General features: G+C 58.1%; 1 protein-coding gene across 2 annotated transcripts; it reads left to right on the forward strand.

Moving 5' to 3' along the window:
- The first annotated feature begins 1240 nt into the window (after window positions 1-1240).
- RTN4RL2 (reticulon 4 receptor like 2) lies at window positions 1241-16696 on the forward strand. 2 transcript variants are annotated; one of them, XM_067037253.1, is made up of 4 exons: window positions 1241-1658; window positions 3608-3841; window positions 7700-8181; window positions 15316-16696. In XM_067037253.1, the coding sequence occupies exons 3-4, from the start codon at window positions 7726-7728 to the stop codon at window positions 16063-16065; spliced, it is 1206 nt and encodes a 401-aa protein (XP_066893354.1). In that variant the 5' UTR covers window positions 1241-1658; window positions 3608-3841; window positions 7700-7725; the 3' UTR covers window positions 16066-16696. The 2 variants fall into 2 exon arrangements, with proteins under 2 accessions (XP_066893354.1, XP_058926475.1); XM_059070492.2 differs by lacking the exon at window positions 3608-3841.
- Window positions 16697-23524: the final 6828 nt, after the last annotated feature.

Genomic DNA, 23524 nt, shown 5'->3' on the forward strand with positions numbered 1-23524 from the left:
CATTTATAAAGCGCCGACTGTATGCCAGGCGCTGCGTTGGGCTCTGGCACAGACGGCAGAGGAGGAGCCAGAGAGCCAGGTGGAGGAGCGAGGGGGTTCTTTTGCTTTGCTCGCGGGAGCGGCCGCCCGGGACTCCCGCGCTTCCCCGGGCCGGCTTCGCGCAGATTTCCCTGGCTCTGGCCGTCGGCGCCGCTCCAGCAGCCCCGACCCGGCCTGCGCCGCTGGGCCACTGTCCCCGAGGCGGCTACCCCGAGGGCCCCGCGACTGTCCTGCCCCGCGACTGTCCCGCTCCCAAGGTCCGGATGCCCGACGCCCTGGACCAGGTCAAGGCCAGGGTGATCCGCATCGCCCCCTTTATAAGGAGACGCTTAGGTCGCGGGTCTGCAGGTATCGCCCTGAACGAGGCCACGAGGGGCGCAAGCGGTCCCGAAGAGATCAGAATGCCCCCCTCTTTAAAAGGAAGCAGAAGAAGCTCCCGTGAAGCCAACGCCCTCCTCCCACCTTTGAGTCTTCTATCCCCCTCACGGGCCATGAGACACACGCGCACCCAAACTTGCACCCGCTTGCAGATGCATTCAGGGGCATACACACACCGCAGTACACATAGCCTGGCCACCCATCCCCAAGTTTGCTTGCGCCAAACTCTCGCACGTTTCCCATCCGCGCAGACACGCGCGCCGGCTGACAGCGGCTCATCCATTCGCACACTCACGAGCCCCTGCTTTCCCCGGCCCGTATAAAAGGTAACGTGCAAAGCACTCCGTCACACCTGCACGAGCGTCCTTGCGCGCGCGTGCACGCTCATGTGCACTCGGTCTCGCACAAACTCGTGCATATACTATTCTTATAGTCGCACACACTCAGGGCTTGGGGGTCTGGGAACGAAAGGAAAAGTGGAATCTTGGAGCTCTCCCCGAGGAGAGGAACACTGCAGGCCTGGGCAAAGGTGCCTGGGGCCCGGCAAGGAGGAGGAGGTGACCCCGGAGCCCGGCTCCTCCCAGAAAGTTGGGAGGGGGGGAACTGGGCAAGTCCTTGGGATTCCCTTACACTACCGCACAGCCCCCCCCCCCCCAGGAAAGGATTTCTCTAGAAGCGTGGCGCCGTGAAGGCGATCGAACACAGTCCTCCGGATCCCCCAGGAAAGAGAGGGGGCCTGGATGGAGGGGGCTAGAAAGCCGCTCCCGCCTCCTAGTGGCCAGGAAGGGGTTAAGTCGGCCAGCTAGGAAGCGAGGGAGGAGCCAGCGAGTGCGTGCAGGAGGGGGGTGGTGGCGAAGAGCATCCTCGCCGTCCCCACTCTCCCTCGGCGAGCAGCCGGCGAGCACGGACAGACGGACTGACGGACACCGCGCGCGGCCTGCGCTGCTGGGGGGCGCGGGCACCGGGCATCGACGGCCAGCTCGAGCCCCGTCCCGCCGCGCCCCACCCCGTCCCGTCGGGGCCGATGGCTCCTCCCGAGGTTCGCAGCCCAGGGGGCGCAGGGTAGAGCGCCGCGGCCCGGCCACACAGCCCGGGGACTCCCGGGCCCTCCCGGAGCCCCGCGGAGTCCCCGCCGTCCGTCTGGCCGGCTCAGGGAGCGAGTGGGAGCGCCCTCCCCCCCGCCGCCCCCTCCCCCGAGCGTCGAGACAAGATGCTGCCCGGGCTCAGGAGCCTGCTGCAAGGTAGGGACCCCAGCCTGCGGGAGGGCAGAGAGCATCCTGTGGAGGCAAGCGGGGCGCCCCCTCCGCCAGGGCGCGAGGGTGGGGCCGTAGTGGGGGTGGGGGTAGCCTGGGAGGAAAACTGCTTAGCCCCGGGCCCCGCCCCCGCCCCCGCCCCAGAGCTGCCGGCAGGAGCCGCGCACCCGACTCGGAGCCTGCTGGGCTGTGCGCGGAACTCGTGACCGAGGGGGGACGCGGGGGGCAGGCGGGCCGGCCCCGGGGGGCGGGGAGGGAGGTTCAGGTTCTGCTGTCCCGGCTCCACCTGCTCTGGGGGACGCTGAGGACTCGGGCCGGCTGGGGAAGCGCCGACTCAGCAAGTTCTCGTGCCCTGTACCTCAGCACTTTACAGTCACCGGGGAGCACGAGGGAAGAGGGTGGGGGGCTGTCCGGGGGGTGGGGGAGGAGAGGGAGACCCAAATGGCCCTCCCCGGTAGAACGGATGGAGGGCGCTAGAAAAGGGATAGTTCCACGAACTGAGTGACAGACAGACAAGGGTGTGGGCCGGAGATTGGGGGTGGGGTGGGGAAGGGGTGAGAAGGAAGGAGAGAGGAAGGAGCCAAAGATGGAGAGAGCGGTCAGGGGAGGGAGATAGGCAGGAGGAGGAGGAGGAGGAGGAGGAGGAGGAGGAATAAAGGTTAGACGGGAAAGGCTTGGAGGCAAGTGAGACCCTGCTGAGGACACAGGAAGAGGGAAAGAGAGGGGAGACCAGATTAGGGGACGGCGGGGAGAAGACTAGGGCCAGGGACCCAGAACCTGGCGGTGGGAGAAAGAGGAAAGAGAATGGGGGCTGGGACCCTAGGCATATGGGGAAGGAATGGGGAGTGAGAAGCTCAGAAAGCCAGAAACCAGAGGAGGCCGGGGATGGTGGACAGAGATGGGGTGTCAGGAACAGGGGAGAGGCTTGGAATGAGCTCTCGGGCTGCGGATGGGAGACCAGAGATGGGAGAGGGGCTGGGGTTGATCAGGATGGGGATGGGGGCTGGAAAGGGAGGAAAGGAGGAAGGAAGAGAAGGGGGAGAGAGAGAGAGAGACCAGGGGGGCGGCCTAGGGATGAGACAAAGAGACTTCTGGTAACCACCTCCACGTGGGAAGCCCTCCATCTCCAAAGCGCCTGCCTGTCCCTTCCCTTCTCTCAGGGAGTGGCCAGTGGGCCAGACCCTGGGCTCTGAGCTCAGGGCCTCGGGGGCGGCTGTGAGGGGGAAGACATTCAAGTGGGCTGGCAGCCTCCGAGGGTGGGCACCCTGGCTGGCTCCGTGCTGCCATTTATATCTCTGGGCCCCGTCGTGGGATCCTGCCGCCGCCGCCACGGTGGCTGCTTATTTTGGGGTGTTACATTCTGGCAGAGTGAGAAGCTGTTTGCAGCAGCTCTAAACCTCCATCGCCCGCGTCGGTGCCTCCCCAGGCCCCTGCGTCACTGGCGTCATCACCACCTCCTTTCTGTTCCCCGGCTCCCAGCTCCTCAAGCCCCTGCCACCTCAGCATCTGCCCGGCAGGCCCAGCCCTTTTGGGTGTGGAGCTGTTGCTTCTTGTCTGGGACCCTGTGCCCCTCCTTCAAAACCAGAGGCCTTGGGGCTTCCCTGGTGGCGCAGTGGTGGAGAGTCCGCCTGCCCATGCAGGGGACGCGGGTTCGCGCCCCGGTCCGGGAGGATCCCACGTGCCGCGGAGCGGCTGGGCCCGCGAGCCATGGCCGCTGAGCCTGCGCGTCCGGAGCCTGTGCTCCGCAACGGGAGAGGCCACAGCAGTGAGAGGCCCGCGTACCGCAAAAAAAAAAAAAAAAAAAAAAAACCCAGAGGCCTTGACTGCCTTTCCAGGGAGCACTTTTCCTGAGGCCGCTGTGCCCTGAGGGTCGACACTCTGTCTCCTGCCTCTACACTGGGTCTGTCTGCTTCCTTCTCAAGTTTCTTCTTTCACAGGGATCTCTGGACTCAGTGGTGGCTCCCGGGCTGAGAACTTTGTTTGTGAGCCTTGGCGCTCCAGGATGATAGCCCAGAGTCCTTGACAGTGGGCCCTCAGTGAATGGATACTTTTTGGCTCTGGGCACCTCAGTCTTCGGGGATCAATACCATGTTCTGGCCTCTCTCCGTTCCCTCCCCTGGTCAGTTCTGGCCACATCTTCTGGACACTGGTCATCTCTTCCTGACTCCCAGGTGGGCCGTCCCCTAGAACAACCACAGCCTGGAGCCCAGGAGGGGAAAGTTGGAGAGAACCTGGATCCTTTACCTTGCCTTCACCCTGAATAGCCAAACAGAGCCGGTGTCCTTGCTGGCCCAGCCCTGTGCACCTGGGTGCAATTTCTGTCCCCCCCTTTACCCCGAGCGCAGTAACTCTCAGGGGTGGTGTCTGTGGATGGCGTGGGGTCTCCCAAAGAAAGGTCAGAGAGTCCCTTTTGACATGGACTGGTCCAATCTGGGTTCCACCCTGTACGAGCTGCACGACCTGAGGCAACTCATTTCGTGTCTGTGAGCCTCCCTCGCCTCATCTGCAAATTGGGAGCCATAATATTGATCTCACCGGGGCCGTGTTATGTTGTATTCTATGCATAAAGACATGTACAAATACAGTGGCTGGCACACAGTAGGTGTTTAAGAACAGATGGTCTCTGCCCACCCTTGCTCTATGCTCCCCTGCAACTCTAGCCATCACCTGCTGACTTGAGAAAAAAAAAAGAGGATGGTTGGAATGAGCAGAGAGGGTGGGGAGGCTGTTAGAATCGGCCCAGATAGTAGTGGGGGCATACGATGAAGCCTTCGAGAAAGACAACGGAAGGTGGATTGACAGAGATTCGGTCAGGGCCTGGGCTGCTCCCTCAGAAACGAACTCTTCCCCTCTCCAGTCCACAGTGGTGTGGCCTGGGAAATAACGGGTTTGCTCCTGATGGCCGATGAGGTGTCCCCCACCTTCCTGCTCCGGCACGCTGTGCATCTTTCCCCCGTCTTTGCCAGGGATTCACAAAATGGGGGCCGGAGTGGAACTGTGGTCCTCGGGGAGAGAGGCAAGACCCGGGCCTGGAGGGAAGGAGTGCTGGTGAAGAGCCGGGAGGAGCGGGGCGTGGGGAGGCGACGGTGGTGGCAAGGCAGAGGGCACACGCTGGGCAGGGGCTGAGGGCGGAGGAGGGAGAGAAAGGCACAGCTCGCCAGGCCCTGCTGCCTCTGCCCAGGGGCACTGGAGCCAGGCCCGGGGGGCAGAGCAATCTAGAGGCCCACCTGCCCCTCCTCCTCGCTTCCTTCCAGTGAGAGCCGCAGCCTGAATTATGGATGAGGCTCCTTGGGTTACAGCTGCTTTGCAAGGCAGCAGCGAGGACCAGAAATGGCAACAGAGTCACTGTTACGCAGCAGCTGTCACGGAGGGGGCCCCCTGCTCAGGGTCCCCCCTCAAAGAGCCCGCGGGGGGCACCATCTTGGCCTTGGGGAGGTGGACCATGATGGGGGGAGATACGGGGGCAAGAGGGGGGGGATGCGGGGAAATAGGAGAGAAGCCCCCTAATGAGGGCAAGCAGGGGGCCAGGGAATTGTGGGCTAGAGGAATGAGTGGGGCCCCTGCCAGCCCCTGCTGAGCTCGGCCTCCAGGCTGGAAGAGACCCTGGTGCCAGGAGACTGGCTCCTGACTCTGGGGCACTCTGGGATCACGTGTCCTTCCCTCTGTCTCTCCTGGGTTAACAGCTGGCCCTAGAGGCTGAGGAAAGAGCTCCATAATCCTTGGAGGGCTGGCGGCCTTCTGAATGAACACCCTGTGAGCTTGTGGATAAGGGGTGGGATTAAGGGATCAGAGAGGGATTTGGCTTTCTCTGGTGTCAAGTCCTTGGGGAAGCGAGCCCAGAGGGTGACTCCACCAGGAAGGGAAATGCTCTGGCCGCTCATCAGGAGACTCCTTTCTAGTCCTTGCCCTGCCAGTCACGTTTGCTGTGTGACCTTGGGCAAGTCACTTTCCCTCTCTGAGCCCCAGCCATCACCTCAGTAGAACCAGAGCTCGAACCAGATGAACCTGGAGGGTTTTCCACCTCCAAGGTCTCCCGTTCTAAGCCTCAAACCTCAGCCCTCCTGAAACCCACCCAGGGAGCTCCCTACCGGGCTCCCGCACCCCACCCCTGCCTGGTTGGGTTGAGGGGTGAGAGACATGCTCTTCCACCCAATGTGGAAAAACTCGGGAGGAGAAAGTGCTCGTGAAACGCCGCACGGGGGAGGGGTGAGAAGGGCCGAGAAACGCGGAGGTGGTGTGAACGAAGGGAACAGCAGCCGCTGTGTCACCGAGTATTACATCACACCCAGCCTACACACGCACGGGGCCCGGCACTCACACACACGCGGAGGGCCACCGGCACACGCTTGCGCGCAGCGGCGCGGGGAGGGGCCGGGACGCTCGCCGTGGGCCGGGTGACGTGGCGCCGGGGTCCCCCACCCTGCACCTTTGCGCGCCTCCGCGGGAGGAGGCACAGCCCAGCTTCCGTGATGTGCGCGCCACACGCGGGGCCTGTCGGTGCCATGTGCCCACCCCGGGCTCAGCCGCACTTTGTGTAGAGGGCACCCGGCTCCCACGCGCATTCGCACACAGCCACCTCTGACACCAGGCGTCAGTGAAAGTCACGGAGCCCTCAGGCTCTGCCCTGAGGACCCAGGGTCTCAGGTCCTTGGGTCCAAGGGCGAAGGTCCTCCTCCGCCTTCGCAGGCGGTAGCACACTTGGGCGCAGAAGGTTCTCATTCCACGTGTGCCCAGAGGATGACTGCGTGGCTTTTGGAGCGCAAAACCTGCCGGATGAAAATCCCGAGACTCATCCGGAAGTCACGATCAAGGGTAGAGGTCAAGCTAGTTCCAGCCCAGAACTTGCATCAGCTGCCGTGAGGGTCAGAAGGCCAGGGGACAGGGATGGATGAGGGGGCCCCAGAGCCCCTGCTATAGCTCAGGGATACGGAGGCCGAGACACGACTCTTTAGCCCCCAGGCCCTTGGGCCTCCCTGGGCCTGCGTCTCCATCTATATCATAAGAAGGCTGGATCATAGACAACCTTCAAAAGTTACTTTGAAAAAAAAAAATTATTGTGATTTTTTTGGCCGCACCAAGTGGGATCGTAGTTCCCCAGGGATCGAAGTTCCCCAGGGATCGAACCAGTGCCCCCTGCAGCGGAAGGGCAGAGTCTTAACCACCGGACCGCCAAGGAAGTCCTGAAAAAGAATTTTTAAGTGACTTTGAATGAGAAGAGCCTGGGGTGTAAAATGCAGATTCCCGGGCTATTTCCCCCAGGGATGCTGATTCTGCACGGGCAGGGCCCAGGAAGCAGCATTCTTTCCAGGACCCTCTGATGATTCTGCTGCAGGTGGCTGGAGACCCCCTGTCCCTTGGTTCCTAAGATCCCTTCCAGTGTGGAGAGATGAGGGAGGAGGGCTGTGGTCACCAGTGGGCCAGCAAGACCAGACCCCAGAGGCAGCCAGAGGGCCATTTTACATGGGCCTTAGATTCACAGAGGGTCTCAATTTAGTTCCACCTGTTCTCAAATGGAGTCAGTTTTGCTCCCCAGGTGATATCTGGCGACATCTGGAGACATTTCGGTTATCGTAGGTTATCCTAACGGCGGGGGGAGGGGTGTTACACATCTGATGGGTAGAGGACGGGGTGCTGCTAAATACCCTATATAGGACATCGTTGTATAGGACTGCCTCCAGCAAAGCACTGTCCAGCCCAAGTCTCAAGACCAAAGTCGTGGTCAAACCTACCATAGGGAAGACAGGAATGAAAGTAGACGATCACTCATCAAACAACTTTCAACCTATCACAGGGCTTCCTACAACGTCCTCTTGGCATTTTATTCTTGAATATACCAGGAGCCTCCAAAAGCGGAAGTGGCCAGGGCCTCTCGCGACTCTGAGGTTGCACCCAGAACCCCCCACCCAAGCTAGAAACGCAAGGCTCTGAGAAAGGGTCGCGTTCGGGGTGGGTGGGCCGGGCCCCTCCCTGGCTGGCACTCGCACGCTCGCAGCCCGCCCAGAGAGATCTCCCCCGCGCCCTCCCCGCAGGTCCCGCCCCGGCCTGCCTCCTGCTGATGCTCCTGGCCCTGCCCCCAGCTGCCCCCAGCTGCCCCATGCTCTGTACCTGCTACTCGTCCCCGCCCACCGTGAGCTGCCAGGCCAACAACTTCTCGTCGGTGCCGCTGTCCCTGCCGCCCAGCACGCAGCGCCTCTTCCTGCAGAACAACCTCATCCGCACGCTGCGGCCCGGCACCTTCGGGCCTCACCTGCTCACTCTGTGGCTCTTCTCCAACAACCTCTCCGCCATCTATCCGGGCACCTTCCGCCACCTGCAGGCGCTCGAGGAGCTGGACCTCGGCGACAACCGGTACCTGCGCTCTCTGGAGCCCGACACCTTCCAGGGCCTGGAGCGGCTGCAGTCGCTGCATCTGTACCGCTGTCAGCTCAGCAGCCTGCCGGGCAACATCTTCCGCGGCCTGGTCAGCCTGCAGTACCTCTACCTCCAGGAAAACAGCCTGCTCCACCTACAGGTGAGCCGGCCCCAGCCCGGCGCGCGCGCGCGCACGCGCACACGCACGCACAGACACACACGCGGTCCTCTGCTTGCCTCTCTCCGCGGGGCCTCTGGGCCCCTCTGTCCCTGCTCGCCTTCCCGCCTCCGTCTCAGCACCTCTCTCTATTTCTCTGTCCCTTCCCTAGGTTTCCGTCCCTCCCACTTTCTCCAGGGGCTTTTCTTTATTTTGTCTCCTCCGTCTATCTTTCTCTGTCACTAACACCCCACCCCCATCTGACTGCCTCTGCCTGTCTGTCTGTCTCTCCCTTTCTGTCCCTATCTGTCTCGCTCACTAACTTGCCTCCCCCATCTGTCTCCCTTCACACGCCCACTCCACACACACACCCCCATGTCTGTCTGGGTGTATGTGTGTGTCTCTTTCTGTGATCTCTCCTCTCCCCCTTGTTTGCCTTCAGGGGACTCTGCCTTTCCCCAGGCACCCCAGCCCAAAGGGCTTCGTGGCGGCTTTTCTCACCCACCCCCACGCCCTCCCGCAACACGGGGAGGTGGGCAAGAAGGCAGAGCCACTGCAACTGGTATCCCATAGAAGGTTCTACCTCTTTCCACCTCACTGGGTCGTGGGACAAGGGGAAACCCTGCCCCTTCTGGATTCCGTCCCCCAAACCTATCCCCCGAAGCTGTCGTCTCAGTGCAAAGGGTAAAGAGCTGTTAAGCAGCTGGAAAATGGATGCTCTGAAAACGGAAGGAATAACAGTAATTGCTATTTATTGTTATTATTGATCTAAATATTGTTGATTATTGTCGTTATGCTGACTGTTTGACAGTCAAATCCTCCCATTCTATTTCCCCAGGAAGCAATAACACACCCTCCAAGCCACTCTGGGAGAAAATTCTCCCTCGGCTACAACCTCCGGATATCCAAACTCTCCCCTCTCCCCACACCAACCCGGAAGGCACTTCCTCCTCCCCATCCCAGGTTGAGGCCTAACGGGTGGATTTGAGGCTGATAATTATAACAACAACAATAGCAATAATAATTTAACATTTATTGAGCACCCAGAATGTGCTTGGTGCTGAGAAAAGGGCAGTGAGCAAAACAGACGAAACTCCTGCCTTCGCAGAGGGCATTCTAGTGGCGGGGAGAGACAAGAAGTAAAACGTACAGTATGTTGGGAAAATGTGTGTTATTATTATTGCGTAAGTAATGATAATAATAGCCCACTGGCACTTAGCAGGCACACTATGCATCAGGCGCTGTGCTAAGGACTTTACAGGTATCAACTCTGCCATTTACAAGTGTGTGGCATTTTTTAACCTCCCCGAGCCTCAGTTTTTCCATCTGTAAAATGGGGGTAGCCATAGCACCCATCTTCTAGGGATTTTACAAGTGTTAAGTGCATGAATAATTTGTAAAGCACTTGGAACAGCACCTGGCATACGCTGGGCACGCTATAAATGCTTGTTAGGATACTATTTTTAAAAGAGAAACAAGCCTCATTTAACACTGGTCTCAGTGAAATGGCCCATCTTGGACCCTATCCTGAAGATATGGGTCAACTTCAAGGATTATACTGAGACCATGGGTGGGTCCCAGAACACTCCCTCCTTTTTCTTCTTCCTAACTTTGCACCGCATGGTTTCCAAAGTGTGCTCAGTCACCTCATCTCATTCCTACAGCCCTGTCGGGAGATGGTTTATACTCCTTTACAGACGAGGAAGCTGAGACCAAGGGTCCCAAAGTCTCTTAAGTCATTGTCCCTGTGCCTGGGGGCTTAACGTGTTCTCAGGATCACGTCACACCTCACAACAGGCTGGCAGTAGGGATGGTTAGGGGCAGTGGGGACAAAAATGGAAGTTTCTGAGGCCACACAACCAGGAAGAGCTGGTGGCACTTGAGCCTTCGTAGACTGATGACACTTCAGGCCATTTTTATCATTCAGAACTCTCCCCTGGGGGCTGACCAGGTGCAGGGGGAATGGTACTCAGAAGGACAGCAGAGCAGGCTCACTTTTGAAAGCACACGCTTTGTTTTGTTTTGGTTTGGGCTGTACTGCGCAGCATGTGGGATCTTAGTTCCCTGACCGGGGATCAAACCCACGCCCCCTGCAATGGAGCGTGGAGTCTTAACCTCTACACCACCAGGGAAGTCCCTGAAAGCACATGCTTTGGAGTCTGCCAGACCTAAGTTCAAATCCTGGCTCCTATACGACTTTGGACAAATTACTCATTACAAATTACTCTCTCCATTGGCATTTCCTCATCTGTAAAATGGCACTCACGATCGTAATTAACAATAATACTCACCTCAGAAGTTTTGTAAGGATTAAAATTTAGCACAGGGCCACATCAATATATGGGTGCTGTCATTATTACTGTTAATTATTACTAGTAGTGCAACAACCACTACTACTGAGATCCTGACCTCCTTAGCAACATATATTAGTTGTTCAGATTAGGAATCTGGGGTCAGCAGGCCTGAGTTTGAATCCCTGCTCTGCTATTCTCTGACTTCTTTAACTTCAGACAAGTTGCTGCCCCCTCTGAACCTCAGTTTTCTTATCTTTAAGATGGGAATAATAAAAATAATACCCTCCATAAAGAATGGCTGTAAAGAGTAAATGAGTTCGTATATATAAATCACATAGTTAAGTGCTGAATAAATTTTGTCATCATGACCTGATCCTCCATCACAGATGGCAGCCAGGGCCTGGGGTCAGGAAAGACCTGGGCAGGGGAGACCTTGAGTAGACACTGGGGTCTTCTGAAATGGGAAGTGGTTGGTTCTGCACACCCCTGGCACGAATGGTAGGGGGCATCTTGGGAAGGAAACATCTTCACACCTGGCCCTATTACTGAAGAGAAAGAAAGAGACAGCCTCTGCCTGTGAACTGCCTGGAGGAACTAGGCTGGGAGATGCCACAGGCAGATGCGGAAGCATGCGGGCTGGGCTGAGATCCGCAGGGTGCAGGTGTGACCCAAGATGGCACCGGGCCTACCCCGAGAGGAGAGATCTGGAGGAGGCAAGAGGACCGCAGCTTTTCAGGATAAGGAAGGTGGAAGTGGGAATGGGGTAGACTGGAGGTTCTCACAGACTGTCTGCTGTAGGCCAGGCACTGTGCCAGGTGCGTTCATCACAGATACTTACTGAGCATCTACTATATGCCAGGCAGTGTTCTGGGTGCCAGGGATTCAGAAGTGAAAAAAAACAGTGTCCCTGCTCTCCTGGAGCATATTTCCTACTGCAGTGGAACCAGATGATAGAGGCACCTGTCTCTCTTCTAATTGTTAGAGCAGCCTGCGTGGCGTAAAAGAGCAGTCTTTACATTCAGGCAGATCGGATTTGCTCTGTGGCTTTGGGCAAGTTACTTAACCACTCTGAGCCTCAGTGGACACATCTGTGAAACGGAAAAAATGACCTGTAACTCAGGGGTTCGTTGTGAGGATTAAAGGAGATACTACTTGAAAGGGGTTTAGTGTGTCCAGTCCAGAGTAAGCGTCATTTCCCCCATTCAGTGGCTGAGGACGCTGAGGCTCGGAGAAGTTAAGGCACCCATCCAAGGTCACCCAACTCGTAAAGGGCACAGCCTAGAATTAGCCCAGGTCTGTCTGACTCCAAAGTGCAACTGTTCAGAGCTCTGCCTCCAGAGTTCACGTCTGCCTTCCACTACATATTGGCTCTTGAACTCTAGACCAGTCACTTGCCTTCTCTGAGCCTCCCTCTCCTAACCTCTGAAAGGGGGACAATAATACTATCTGCTTCACGGGACTTCCCTGGCGGTCCAGTGGTTAAGACTCCGCGCTCCCAATGCAGGGGGCATGGGTTCGATCCCTGGTCAGGGACTAAGATCCCACATGCCACATGGCGCAGCCCCCCCCCCCAAAAAAATTATCTGCTTCACGGGGCTGTGATGATTCGGTTACTACATGGGATCTGTGTAGCACAGAGCCTGGCACACGGTAAGCGCTCGGTTAGTCAGCTGCTGACACAAATGATGGCGATGATACCCAGCGTAGCTCCGTGAGTAGGGGTGCCTGGCACGGAGCAAACACTCAGTACAGCTTTCTTGAATGAATGAGGTACATTCCGGGACTCACTTGCTCATTAATATCAGATGAGGATGGATCTTAATGATCAACGATCTCAAGTCCCTTGTTTCACAGATGAAAAACAACCGAGGCTCAGAGAGGTGCCCGGAGCTGCCCAAGGTCACACAGCCCAGCAGCTGATTTGACCAGTGCCAGAGACTGGAGCTGGAAGGCTGGAGGGAGGCAAGGTTAAGAACAGGATGCTGTCCAGGGAAGCGGGCAGGGATGCTGCGTTGAGGTTCCAAATGGCTTCGGAGAGATGGGAACCGGCCAGGGGGAGGTGAGGGAAATGTGGTTTTCAAAATGGAAGAGGATGACTTTGACACTCTCTGCCCAGAGGGAGGGTGGGATAGGGAGTGTGGTGGGGGAGGGGGAGGGCTGTGAAGGTCAAGAGCTTATTAATGCACAGAGAACCATTTCAGAGGAAGGACAGAATCTGAGAGCTGCGGCCTAGGAAGTGACAACGGGACTTGGCAACAGCTTGGATGGGGGTTGGGGGAACGGACCCCCAGGCTGAGGCTCAGAGCAGGAGGGGCAGGGCTTTCGCCAGGGGAAGGAGAAGGAGATTGGAATCAAGGAATCCTGTAGCCCCCAAACTGGGGCTGTCGGTCAAAGGTGCCTGAATTCCCTAGCATCTCTGAACTTTCGGTCTTCCCTTCCTGACTTCTGGAAGTCCCCACAGTGTCAATTAGCTCTGCTCCCTCTACACCCCACCGCACCCCAGATTTATCCTTTGACCAGGTAACTCTGGGTGTGTCCTACTCTTGCTGACACTCCGTTAAAAAGAGAAACCCGGGCTTCCCTGGTGGCGCAGTGGTTGAGAGTCCGCCCGCCGATGCAGGGGACGCGGGTTCGTGCCCCGGTCCGGGAGGATCCCACGTGCCGCGGAGCGGCTGGGCCCGTGAGCCGTGGCCGCTGGGCCTGCGCGTCTGGAGCCTGTGCTCCGCGACGGGAGAGGCCACAGCAGTGAGAGGCCCGCATACCGCAAAAAAAAAAAAAAAAGGAAAAAAAAAGAAACCCTAATTAGATGTTTGAGTGGAAGGGATTCAGCCCACTGGGAGGGCCAAGAAGAAAAGGACAAGGACACCAGGCCACGCTGGGCCAGGCTGAGGCCACAGACGTGCAGAGAGCCCTCCGCTGGAGACCTGAGCTGGGCACGGGGCCGTGGCAGCAGGAGGTGGAGAGAGCTGGTGTCACAGGCAGCCGAGAAGGTTGAGGGGGACGGATCTCAATGTGGCCAAGAGGAGGGTTCTTGGCAGGCTCAGTTCCTGTAGCAGAGAGGGCGGAAGCCAGATGGGAGGGGGCGAGAAAATGCAGCACAGGAAGGCGGAGGCTGTTGAGTGTGGGCTGGGAGTCAACGCCCTCCCCCCACCTGAGAGCCTGAGACCAGACTCCTGGGTGAGGTGGGGGGATCATCTCCTCAGGCAGGGAAGGGTGGGAGAGGCACCGCCAGGAAACAGGAATCCAGGGTGAGCTGGCTTGAGCACAGAGGATTCCCCAGTCCCCCAGAACCAGACCCCCGGGGTCTGCTGACCACAGTGATGTCCTCCACAAGAGGGGAGGACCTCAGTCCTGGGGCTCTGGTCCCCCCTCTGGCAAGCCCTTCACGTCTCTGGGTCTCAGTGCTCTCCTCTGCACAAACGTAGGCTAGGCTGGTGCACCCAGAAGCACGAACTCCCAAATCTGGTTAATCATCACCAGTACCTTGGTGACCTGGTTAACAGGCAGCGCCGGCCCCCTGGTCTCTCCCCTCCATGGAGCAGACCCACTCCTCCACTCCCCTGAACCACAGTTCAAGGTCCTTCCAGCACTAATATGGTCTGATTCAGAGACTGCCCAGCCTTGGGCCGGTGGGACAGCCCCTCTAAGGGAACAGTGATGTAGGGCATGGGGCAGCAGGCTTCCTTCCCCTCCCCTGCTGCCTCTGTAGGGTGGAGCTGATATGGTCCCCTTAATGTCCCAGCCCCGTAGCAGAACTCTGGGGTCCCAGGAAGCTCCCCTATTAGAGGAAAATGGATGGGACCTAATTCTAACTAAGACACTATTGTCATAATAACCACCATTTACTGATGGTGGTGTGTGTGCCCACCGGGTACGGCATCCTTACAGGATCTCATGTAACCCTCCCTCAGCCTGCTGAAAGAGTTGTTCTCTGAGTTACACACACTGAGGAAACTGAGGCTCGATGAGGCTAAGTAACTTGTCCAAAGTAACGCAGCTGGGAAGAGGGCAAGCTGGATTTGAGTTGGGGCTCTGCTGACTCCTGAGCCTGAGGGCTTCATCACTGGACCGAATGCCAATGTGCCAGGCCCTGTGCCCGACACTTCACCCATCTGATATATATGGGGATTGTCTTCTTTCATACTCAAAACAAACCCAGGGGGGAGGTACACTCACCTCCATTTTAAAGACGAGGAAACAGATTGCTGGTTTGGCCAAGTTCACAAGAATGGCTAACTCACAGAATGCCCACCACATGTATTAATACATGTTGTTTCATTTAATCTCCACATGTTACAGATGAAGAAACTGAGTCACAAGTATACTGAGTGACTCGCTCAAGTGTCAGTTAATAAGGCCAGGATTTGGAAGTCAGGGAGTCTGGAAGTCTGCATACTTCGCCAAATCAGAGGTGCTCATTCTCCAAGTGTGGTCCTCCCACCAGCAGCGTCAGTACCACCTGGGAACTTGTAAAGACGTGCAGAATCTCATCCCCCACCCCCGCGCGCCCCCACCCCCACCCCCCACCCCCCATCCCCCGCTCCAAGACCTGCTGAATCAGAAACCCTGCGGGCAGGGCTCAGGCATCTGCAGGGGATTCTGATGCACCCCCAAAGTTTTAAGAACTATATTGCGTTTCTCACATTAACCTCTAAATAGGTTAGAGGAGGCAGGATTAGAACCCAGGACTCTATGAATCAGAAGGTCAAACCCCTTCTGTTCTACCACAATGCTCCCCTTCTTTCCCAGATTTCTTCGGTGCCTGTGTCAGAACCACTCACCACTCTTCTTCTCTCCCCTCCGCCCCCCACCCCCACCCCCACCCCCACACCCACCCCCCCAGGATGACCTGTTCGCGGACCTGGCCAACCTGAGCCACCTCTTCCTCCACGGGAACCGCCTGCGGCTGCTCACGGAGCACGTGTTCCGCGGCCTGGGCAGTCTGGACCGGCTGCTGCTGCACGGGAACCGGCTGCAGGGCGTGCACCGCGCGGCCTTCCGCGGCCTCAGCCGCCTCACCATCCTCTACCTGTTCAACAACAGCCTGGCCTCGCTGCCGGGCGAGGCGCTCGCCGACCTGCCGGCGCTGGAGTTCCTGCGGCTCAACGCCAACCCCTGGGCGTGCGACTGCCGCGCGCGGCCGCTCTGGGCCTGGTTCCAGCGCGCGCGCGTGTCCAGCTCCGACGTGACCTGCGCCACGCCCCCGGAGCGCCAGGGCCGCGACCTGCGCGCCCTCCGCGAGGCCGACTTCCAGGCGTGCCCGCCCGCCGTGCCCACGCGGCCCGGCAGCCGCGCCCGCGGCAACAGCTCGTCCAACCACCTGTACGGGGTGGCCGAGGCCGGGGCGCCCCCCGCCGACCCCTCCACCCTCTACCGAGACCTGCCGGCCGAAGACCCGCGGGGGCGCCAGGGCGGGGACGCACCCACCGAGGACGACTACTGGGGGGGCTACGGGGGCGAGGACCAGCGGGGCGAGCAGACGTGCCCCGGCGCTGCCTGCCAGGCGACCCCGGACTCCCGCGGCCCCGCGCTCTCGGCCGGGCTCCCCGCCCCTCTGCTTTGCGCCTTGCTCCTGGTCCCCCACCACCTCTGACTGCGGTGCTGAGACTGAAGAGGCCGGGGTGTCTCGCTCCCCCTCCTCCCTCATCCCCCATCGCCAGCGGCGGTTCTGGCCCAGTCCCCGCCCTCTGGCCGGCGGGCCGTGCTGCCTTCTTTCCCCTCCCAGCTCTCTTCCCCTGGGACCAGGCCACCTCTCCCTGCCTCCCAGGCTGCTGGCTTATGGCAGCCCCAGGAGGACACATCTGGTGGCTCAGCCCTGTTCTCTCCAGCTCTGGCCGTTAACCCGCCCCCATCCCAAGGCTGGGGTGGGCACCCCAGGCAGCCGCTGACCCCTTCTCTCAGTGCCCACGGTGGACTCGGGAAGGGCTTTCTCTGCAGAGCATCTTCCACCAGCAGAGCCTTTGGAAGCTCCCGGGAAGGGAGCCCTGCCCAGGAGCCCTTTGGAGGGAGGGATGCTTCAGTCGGGGCCGGGCCAACCTTAGGCCCCTGCTTATCCTAGCACCCCTCAACCTTCCGACACTGGAGAAATACTTTTCTCCTATGGACACTTTTTAAGGTGCCTGGAGAGAACTTTCCTCTCCACCATGGCCCCTGTGTGGTGAAGATCAACAGAAGTTGTTCGGGAAAAAAAAAAAAAAAATTTATTAAAAAATTCTATTATTTTATCTTCTGTAAGATTTGTTGGCTCAGGTCCTCAGAAGTGGGAGGAGGGCTTAGAACCATCAGGCTTTCAGGGCCAGGAGGATTAGAAAAAGGGCAACCATTTCATGCTATCAAAGTGCTTCTTGCTGTTTTCCCAGGACAAGAAGCTGAAACCTCAGGAACAGGGTTGTGACCCTGGAGTCCCAGGCAGGACAGGTGAAATCTGATGGCCAGGAGTGGGTGCTGATGGCACCCCACCTCCTCATTTGTCCAGGAGAAGCAGCTACAGACGACCCTGACTTGTCTATGCCTGAGGAGCTAAGCCTGGGGAAGGCCTCCAGCCTGGCTAACCGTTCTCTCTGAGGCTCTGTTCCTTCAGGAAGAGCAGTTCCCTCTTTCCCCTGCAAGGAGGAGTAACGCGGACAGCCGTGGTCACAGCCAGCCCAAACATGACTTGGGGTAAATCTGAAAGAGGCACCTCTTCCTCAGGGGAACCCAGCCCCAGACCACAGCAAACACTAGCAAACAGAGCATAAGGCTGGATTTCAGCTCACACTTGCCCCCTCAGCTGATCGCCCTTGTGCAGTGTACAGCCTGCACACCTGTACACAGCAACCTTGTAGACAAATGGTCTCTTTCCCTTGGCTCCTGTGAGGTAGACGTCATCAGGGAGGAATCAGGTCAGAGAAGCAGTTCTCCAAGCAGGTTAGGGGAGAAATCAAGGGGCTAGGGTGACCGGAGGGACAAGAATCCCAAGCTGGGGTGTCTTGCTGGCTTGAGGTGTGATCAGAAGCTTCATCTTTCCAGTGTGTGCAGGAGAGGCTGGGGAAAGGGAAGAGCCCTGGCTAAGAAGGACTTGGTTGAGTCTCATCCAACAGAAGCAATTGGGGAGACATTTGATGGTTTAAATTTAGGGTTAAAAATATCTAACTTGGGATCTGGGGATGGAAAGAGAGGGTACCTGGGTGCCAGGGCTCAAGGATGCTGAGATTCTGTGGCCCTGGCCAGACAAGTCAGAAGGATAGTGGGAAGAGGAGGCAGAAACGGGACAGGGTGAACATCTAAGGCCTGAAGCCGGTGGACTTTGACTAAAGATGTGGGGGTTGGGGTGGGGAGAGAGTGCCCCCCAAGTCTGGGGTCTCATGGGGGCCTGTGTCAGGCTGGCTTTGAGGAAGCTAATGAGGGGGACTAGGGGGCCAGCCCGGCAAGAGCTCCGAAGGAGGGATTGCTGGGGCCTGGGCAGGAGGAGGAGGGAAGCTGCTGGGAAATCAGAAGCAGGCAAGTCCAGGTCACAGAATTTTCGTTGTGAAATATTCATGGGCCTTTGGTCCAGATGCTATTTCAGAGCAGTGAAAGCAAGAGGAGTGTGTGAGCCTCAGGAAGAAGCCTACAGCAATGCCACTTTCCCCCACCCCCGCCCAGACAGACCCACGGACGCCCATCACGTGCACACCCACACTCACACGCTCTCTCACACACACTGACACAGAGCGGAGCTAGAGAGCACGTGCAGGCATGCCAACACCCACGGGCCCCACAAACAGGAGGATGCACCCCCAAATACCCACAGGCGTGTGCAGCTGCTCACATGGGTCCCCGCCCATGAGATGTCCCACGCACAGACCCCAGCCTCTCCAAACAACCCAAACCGATAACACTGAGCCACACACCCTGAAATAGGAGGGACTTTCAAGGCCATCCAGTCCAACCCCCACCGATGCTCTGAGGGCGCAACGGAGGCCCAGAGAGGGGAAGTGATGTGTCCAAGACGTCCCAGCCCTGAAAGGAACAAAACTCATTCCCTCCTGCATCCTGAGTGTATACCCGCATGCTGAGTTCTCTCTGTCTGCCTGACACCAGTGGTAGTTAACTCCATCCTTTCTCTCTTTTTTTTGCGGTACGCGGGCCTCTCGCCGCTGTGGCCTCTCCCGTTGCGGAGCACAGGCTCCGGACGCGCAGGCTCAGCGGCCATGGTTCACGGGCCCAGCCGCTCCGCGGCACGTGGGATCCTCCCGGACCGGGGCACGAACCCGTGTCCCCTGCATCGGCAGGTGGACTCTCAACCACTGCGCCACCAGGGAAGCCCCTCCCTTTCTTTAATGTCCCGTCTCTACTCGCTCACCCAGTCCCCCTCGCAGCCCCCATCCAGCCCTTCCTTTCCATTCCTCCTGCTACCTCCCTGCTTCATCTCCTCATTACCTCATGCCTAGAATATAGAAGAAAATAGCAATAACCTCCTCTCTGGTTTTCCTCCATTCACTCGCTCTCTCCCTCCCACTCAACTGGCCCCTGTTGGCCAGATTCATCTGACCAAAATTTGCATTATGTCATTCTGTTTCTCAGGAACTTACAATGGCCCCCTATTGCCTACAGGTTAAAGATAAAACACCTTAGCCAAGCATCAAATATCCTTTAGAGTCTGGTCCCAACTGCCTTTCTAGCTTTTTCTCTCGTGGCCTCCTCCCAAACCTTCACTCCAGCTAGAAAGATTGTATCATGCCGGCCATCAGTTGCCATGTACTTGAAACCCACAAACCTACTTTGAACCCCCCCCAAAATTCCTCAATCTCCCCCAAACTAGGAGCCCTCTCCCCCTGTCCTCAGATGACAGACTCCAGAGCCCTTCCCCAAGGCCAAAACTGCATCTCCAGGACCTTTATCCATGGGTTTTTTTTCCTGCCCTTCAAAGCTTCGGTAGAGGCTCAGACTAGGACTCCCTCATAGGAGATAGCTGCCCTCCACTGGCCACCTCGGGTATCACAGCCAGGCTGAGTAACCCTAAACTGAGAGTATCTGTCTGCCTGGGGAGAGGAATAGAAGGACGCCAGATGACAAGGTTTATGAGCCCTGAAACCTCTAAGGTTCTTACACTCAGAGTGGGGGGAGGGTTCTCAGCCTTGCTTTCTCAGCTGCTGGCTCCTGACCTTAGCTCCCTAATTCATGAGAGAACCTCCCTCCTGTGAAATACGGACTCGGGGGCTCCCAGGACACTGCTGAAGGGAAATTTGCCCACCAGGCTCTGAGAGGTCACCAGCCCAGGGACAGTCCAGGTGGCAGACCCAAAGTCCAGGTGGGGTCAGGTTTCTATATGAATTTTTAATGCTTCCAGCCAGACTTGTCAGATGTTCCGAAACCCGAGCATCTCCTTTCATCTCCGTACATGATGCCCTTCCCCACTCCCACTGCCCCGGGGGGCAGGGCAGGGAGGGGAGGCCTGGGTCAGCTACCCGTAGCAGCCTCTTGAGAAATGATCTGGGGGAAACAGAAGGGTGAAGGACCTAGCTATTTTCGCACTTACTGTGTGACCTTGAGCAAGTCACTTAACCTCTCTGAACATCCCTCGTTTTGTTTTGCATGTATAACCTGGGGGCCATAGCGCCTGCCTAAATTGAGGAGTTGTGGGGAGTAAGTGCAATAGCCCGTGGAAAGGTGGCCTATACGTCTGCTGTCACCCTTATCTTTCCTCAAGCCCTGCCTCCCTCCTGTTTTCTTCCAACCCCAGAGGTAGGTGCTTGGCCTCTTTCTTTTGGAGGTGGGGACTTTGGCTCTGCCCTTACTCCCTAAGATCCAAACTGCCTACCCCAAGATTCTTTGGCCTTCTTAGAAACTTCAGATGAGGTGGGGGAAGGGAAGTGAGAGAGGAACGTGGATGGAGCAGCTGAGGCCGACGGGAGGGAAGAAGGAAGCCGAGAGAGGAAGGGTAAGACCCTGCTCAGAGAGAGAACAGCCAGGTGAGACTCACTCTTTCTTTCTCTTTCTTTCTCCTTCCTCCCCCCCTTCCTCCCTTCCTCCCCTCCTTCCTGGCACCTTCTCCATCATCCCCTGGTACTCTCACGCCAGAAGCAGAGATGACCGTACAGAGCAGAGGTGAGGTCAGGAGCATGGAGGAGGGGTGGGGGGCTGTTGATGAAGACATGGCCAGTCTTTCCAGCCCACCAATTCCCTGCACAATGTTTCTGAAAATGAAGGTCTTTTATATCTGATTTAGGTGAGCAACTGCTAAGATGCAGATTCCTGAGACCCTGAACCAGATCTCTAAGGGAGCCCTGGAATCTGCATTTTAACATGTAGGGGTGGGTTATGAAGCTCTCTAAAGGCTGAGAAACACCTCCTCAAAGGTGGGGTGGTCCTTGGGGGGCAGAGGGGAGAAAGCAAAGGAAGAAAAGTTAGATTCCCTCCCCTCCCCCACTCACTTGGTGGAAGTTACAGACAATACTCTTGCAAGGAGACGGTGATGCCAGGGACGGGGGGAAAGGATGGAGACAGATGGGGGAGGGGGGGATGCAGTGAATGTGACGCCCAGTGTAAGCAGCCACAAGCGGAAACAGTCACTGGCACGTTGCCCCCCACCTTCGTGGCGATCTGAGACCCTGAACTTCTGGTCCCGGGATGTGGAGACCCTGGAAGAGTCCCCTGTTTCTGCGGCGTAGGGTCAAGGAGGAGCCCTCATCTTCAGAGACCAGCGGCCCTCCCCGGAGGTTCCACGCAGCGATAAACGGATACATACACATCTACCCATCGCTCCCCCGGCCGGAGCCCTCCTGCCCTGCCCTCGGGTCCAGCGTCCGTCAGACCTTCCTCTCCCTCCGTCGGCCCTCGCCAGCCCCCGTCCCAGCTCATCTGCAGGAAGTTCCAATTAACACGTTTTCCCTCAGCTATTTACGGTCCCTGAACTCGCTCCCGGCTCGGGAGCCCGCTTCCCGCCGCGCCCTCGCCCCTCGGCGTGGGGCCCCATTAATCCTTGCGACCCGGGCTGCGCCCTGCGGCCTGGACCCCGCCGGCCTGGCCCGCGGCGGGACTCTAGGGGGGGAGGGGCGCGACCCGGGGGGACGGCGGGGTCTCCCGCAGGCCAGAGGCCGGGGCTCTCCGGGAAAAAGGCAGGCGCTTGCCCGCCCCTCTTTCTGGGAAGAGATGGGGAGGGGGGCTTCTCCTGGGAGACTCGGGGCGTCGAAATCCCTCGTTCCTCATCCTGCGGCCCCCGCACCCCTCCTCCTCCCCGCCACGTACCCTCTCCCCTCCCCAGCCATCTGTTCCACTCGGCAGCGCCGCGGCAAACACGGCTCCAGCTCGCTTCCGGCCCTGCCCAGCCCCCTCCCCAAGCTCCCCACCCCGGGAACGGGGAGACACCCCTCCCCCCGGAGGCCGAGATCTCTGCCTGCACCTCCCACGCGGTCCCACGCCCCCAGCTGGGCAGGGGCCGAGTCGAGACCCCCTCCTCCAGCCTCGGGCGTCAGTGGGGCAGGGGATAGCGCTTGAAAGGATGTTCGGCGAAGGAGGGCAGAGCGAGCCAGGGTAGGGGTCTGGAGATCGAGACCCAGGAAAGGGCAGGCTAGTGGCTAAGGGGTGTACGTGGAGGGGTGCCGGGGTTCCCTTCCTGGCTCGCCGCCGGCTCCCCCCAGCTCCCACCCGTTCCCAGCCGCAGCCCCGCAGCGCCGCCTGCTGGGCACGCCGAGCACCCGGCGTACACGCCTTGCTCCCTCCGCCCGCCCCACTTCTGTGGATCGCTCGTGATCAACTCCCACCAGACTGTACGGAAGGTCAAGGTCCGGGACAGGGAGTGTAGTGAGACCAGGGGCAAGGCCTCTGGGAACCCGTCCAACCCGTTGGTGGGTGCTGGCCAGTTCCGGTTTTGTATTTTGCGAAAAGGGCACAGTGTTGCAAGCCAGGAGCCTGGGCTCAGAGCAGCCAGGTATATCTGCTTTGTGACTTTGTCAAGTCTCCAGACCCCTCTGGACATCTATAAAATGCCTGGGCTCAGAGCAGCCAGGTATATCTGCTTTGTGACTTTGTCAAGTCTCCAGACCCCTCTGGACATCTATAAAATGGGTGCGTCAGTCTGTTTTATCAACTCCTAAAGACAGTTTACGACAAAGGGAGGGCTTATCTGTAATACTGTCTTCCAGGGCTAAAATTTGGGGGTTCTCCAAGGGTTTTTTTGGTGTGTGTGGGGCGGGGGGGAGGAAAAGGCTTTTGTGGTTACTCTCAGCCCTGGGAGGGCAGCAGAAAAGTTGAGCTCAGAATCTTGGGACTTCCTTTCTGCCGCTGATTGCCTTGGCAGACCTGTGGTTAGGACTCAGCAGTTAGAATGCCCAGGTTCCAAGCTCAGCACCACTACCTACCAGCTGTGTGCCCTTGGGTCTCGTGCCTTTATCCGCCTGAGCTTTCCTCAATCTACGAAACAACCCGAAGACACCGACTTCTACAGTTAGGATGAAATGAGATACCTGTGTAGCTGGGACAGCAGATCCTCAGGTCCCTCCCTGCCCCGTCCCTCCATTCTGTGACTTTAAGGTTTATGTCCCAGGACAGAAAGAGATGTGGGAGTGGGATAAATAAGGTATAGCTTCCTGGAAGGTACCTTGTCCTCAAAGATGCAGGTCTTCCCTTGATGCAGGTAATTTTAAAGCCTCACTTTATTGCTAAAAGTAAATGTGAAAATAGCATTAAATGAAGCTCAAAATTTGCATGAAGTTTTAAGATAAAACACTATAAAAAATGTTACTTCCAACAGACCTCCCTCCAGGGATCCCTGGATAGGAAAGTTTGAGAGCCATTCCTTAGCATTCTCTCCAAAGCATCCTGCCCTTATCTCCTGTACGGAGAAAGGCCAACCTCCCGGATGTACCCCAAACCCTGAGAAGTGGCAGGCAGGAGAAGAGGGCAGGATCTGGACTCCCTGCAGACACTAAGGGCAGGGCATGGTTGAGAACAGGGAGTTGAGCCAGACAGCCACAGGTGGACAGGCTGGCACTTCAGGTGTCCCACTTAATGCCCAGCTGAGCCTGGCTGACGACGAGGGATGGAGTGTGGGAAGACTCCCTCCCCCAAGACACAGGCAGGTACACACCAGC

The sequence above is a fragment of the Kogia breviceps genome, chromosome 7, assembly GCF_026419965.1.
Source record: "Kogia breviceps isolate mKogBre1 chromosome 7, mKogBre1 haplotype 1, whole genome shotgun sequence".
Classification (NCBI taxonomy): Eukaryota; Metazoa; Chordata; class Mammalia; order Artiodactyla; family Physeteridae; genus Kogia; species Kogia breviceps.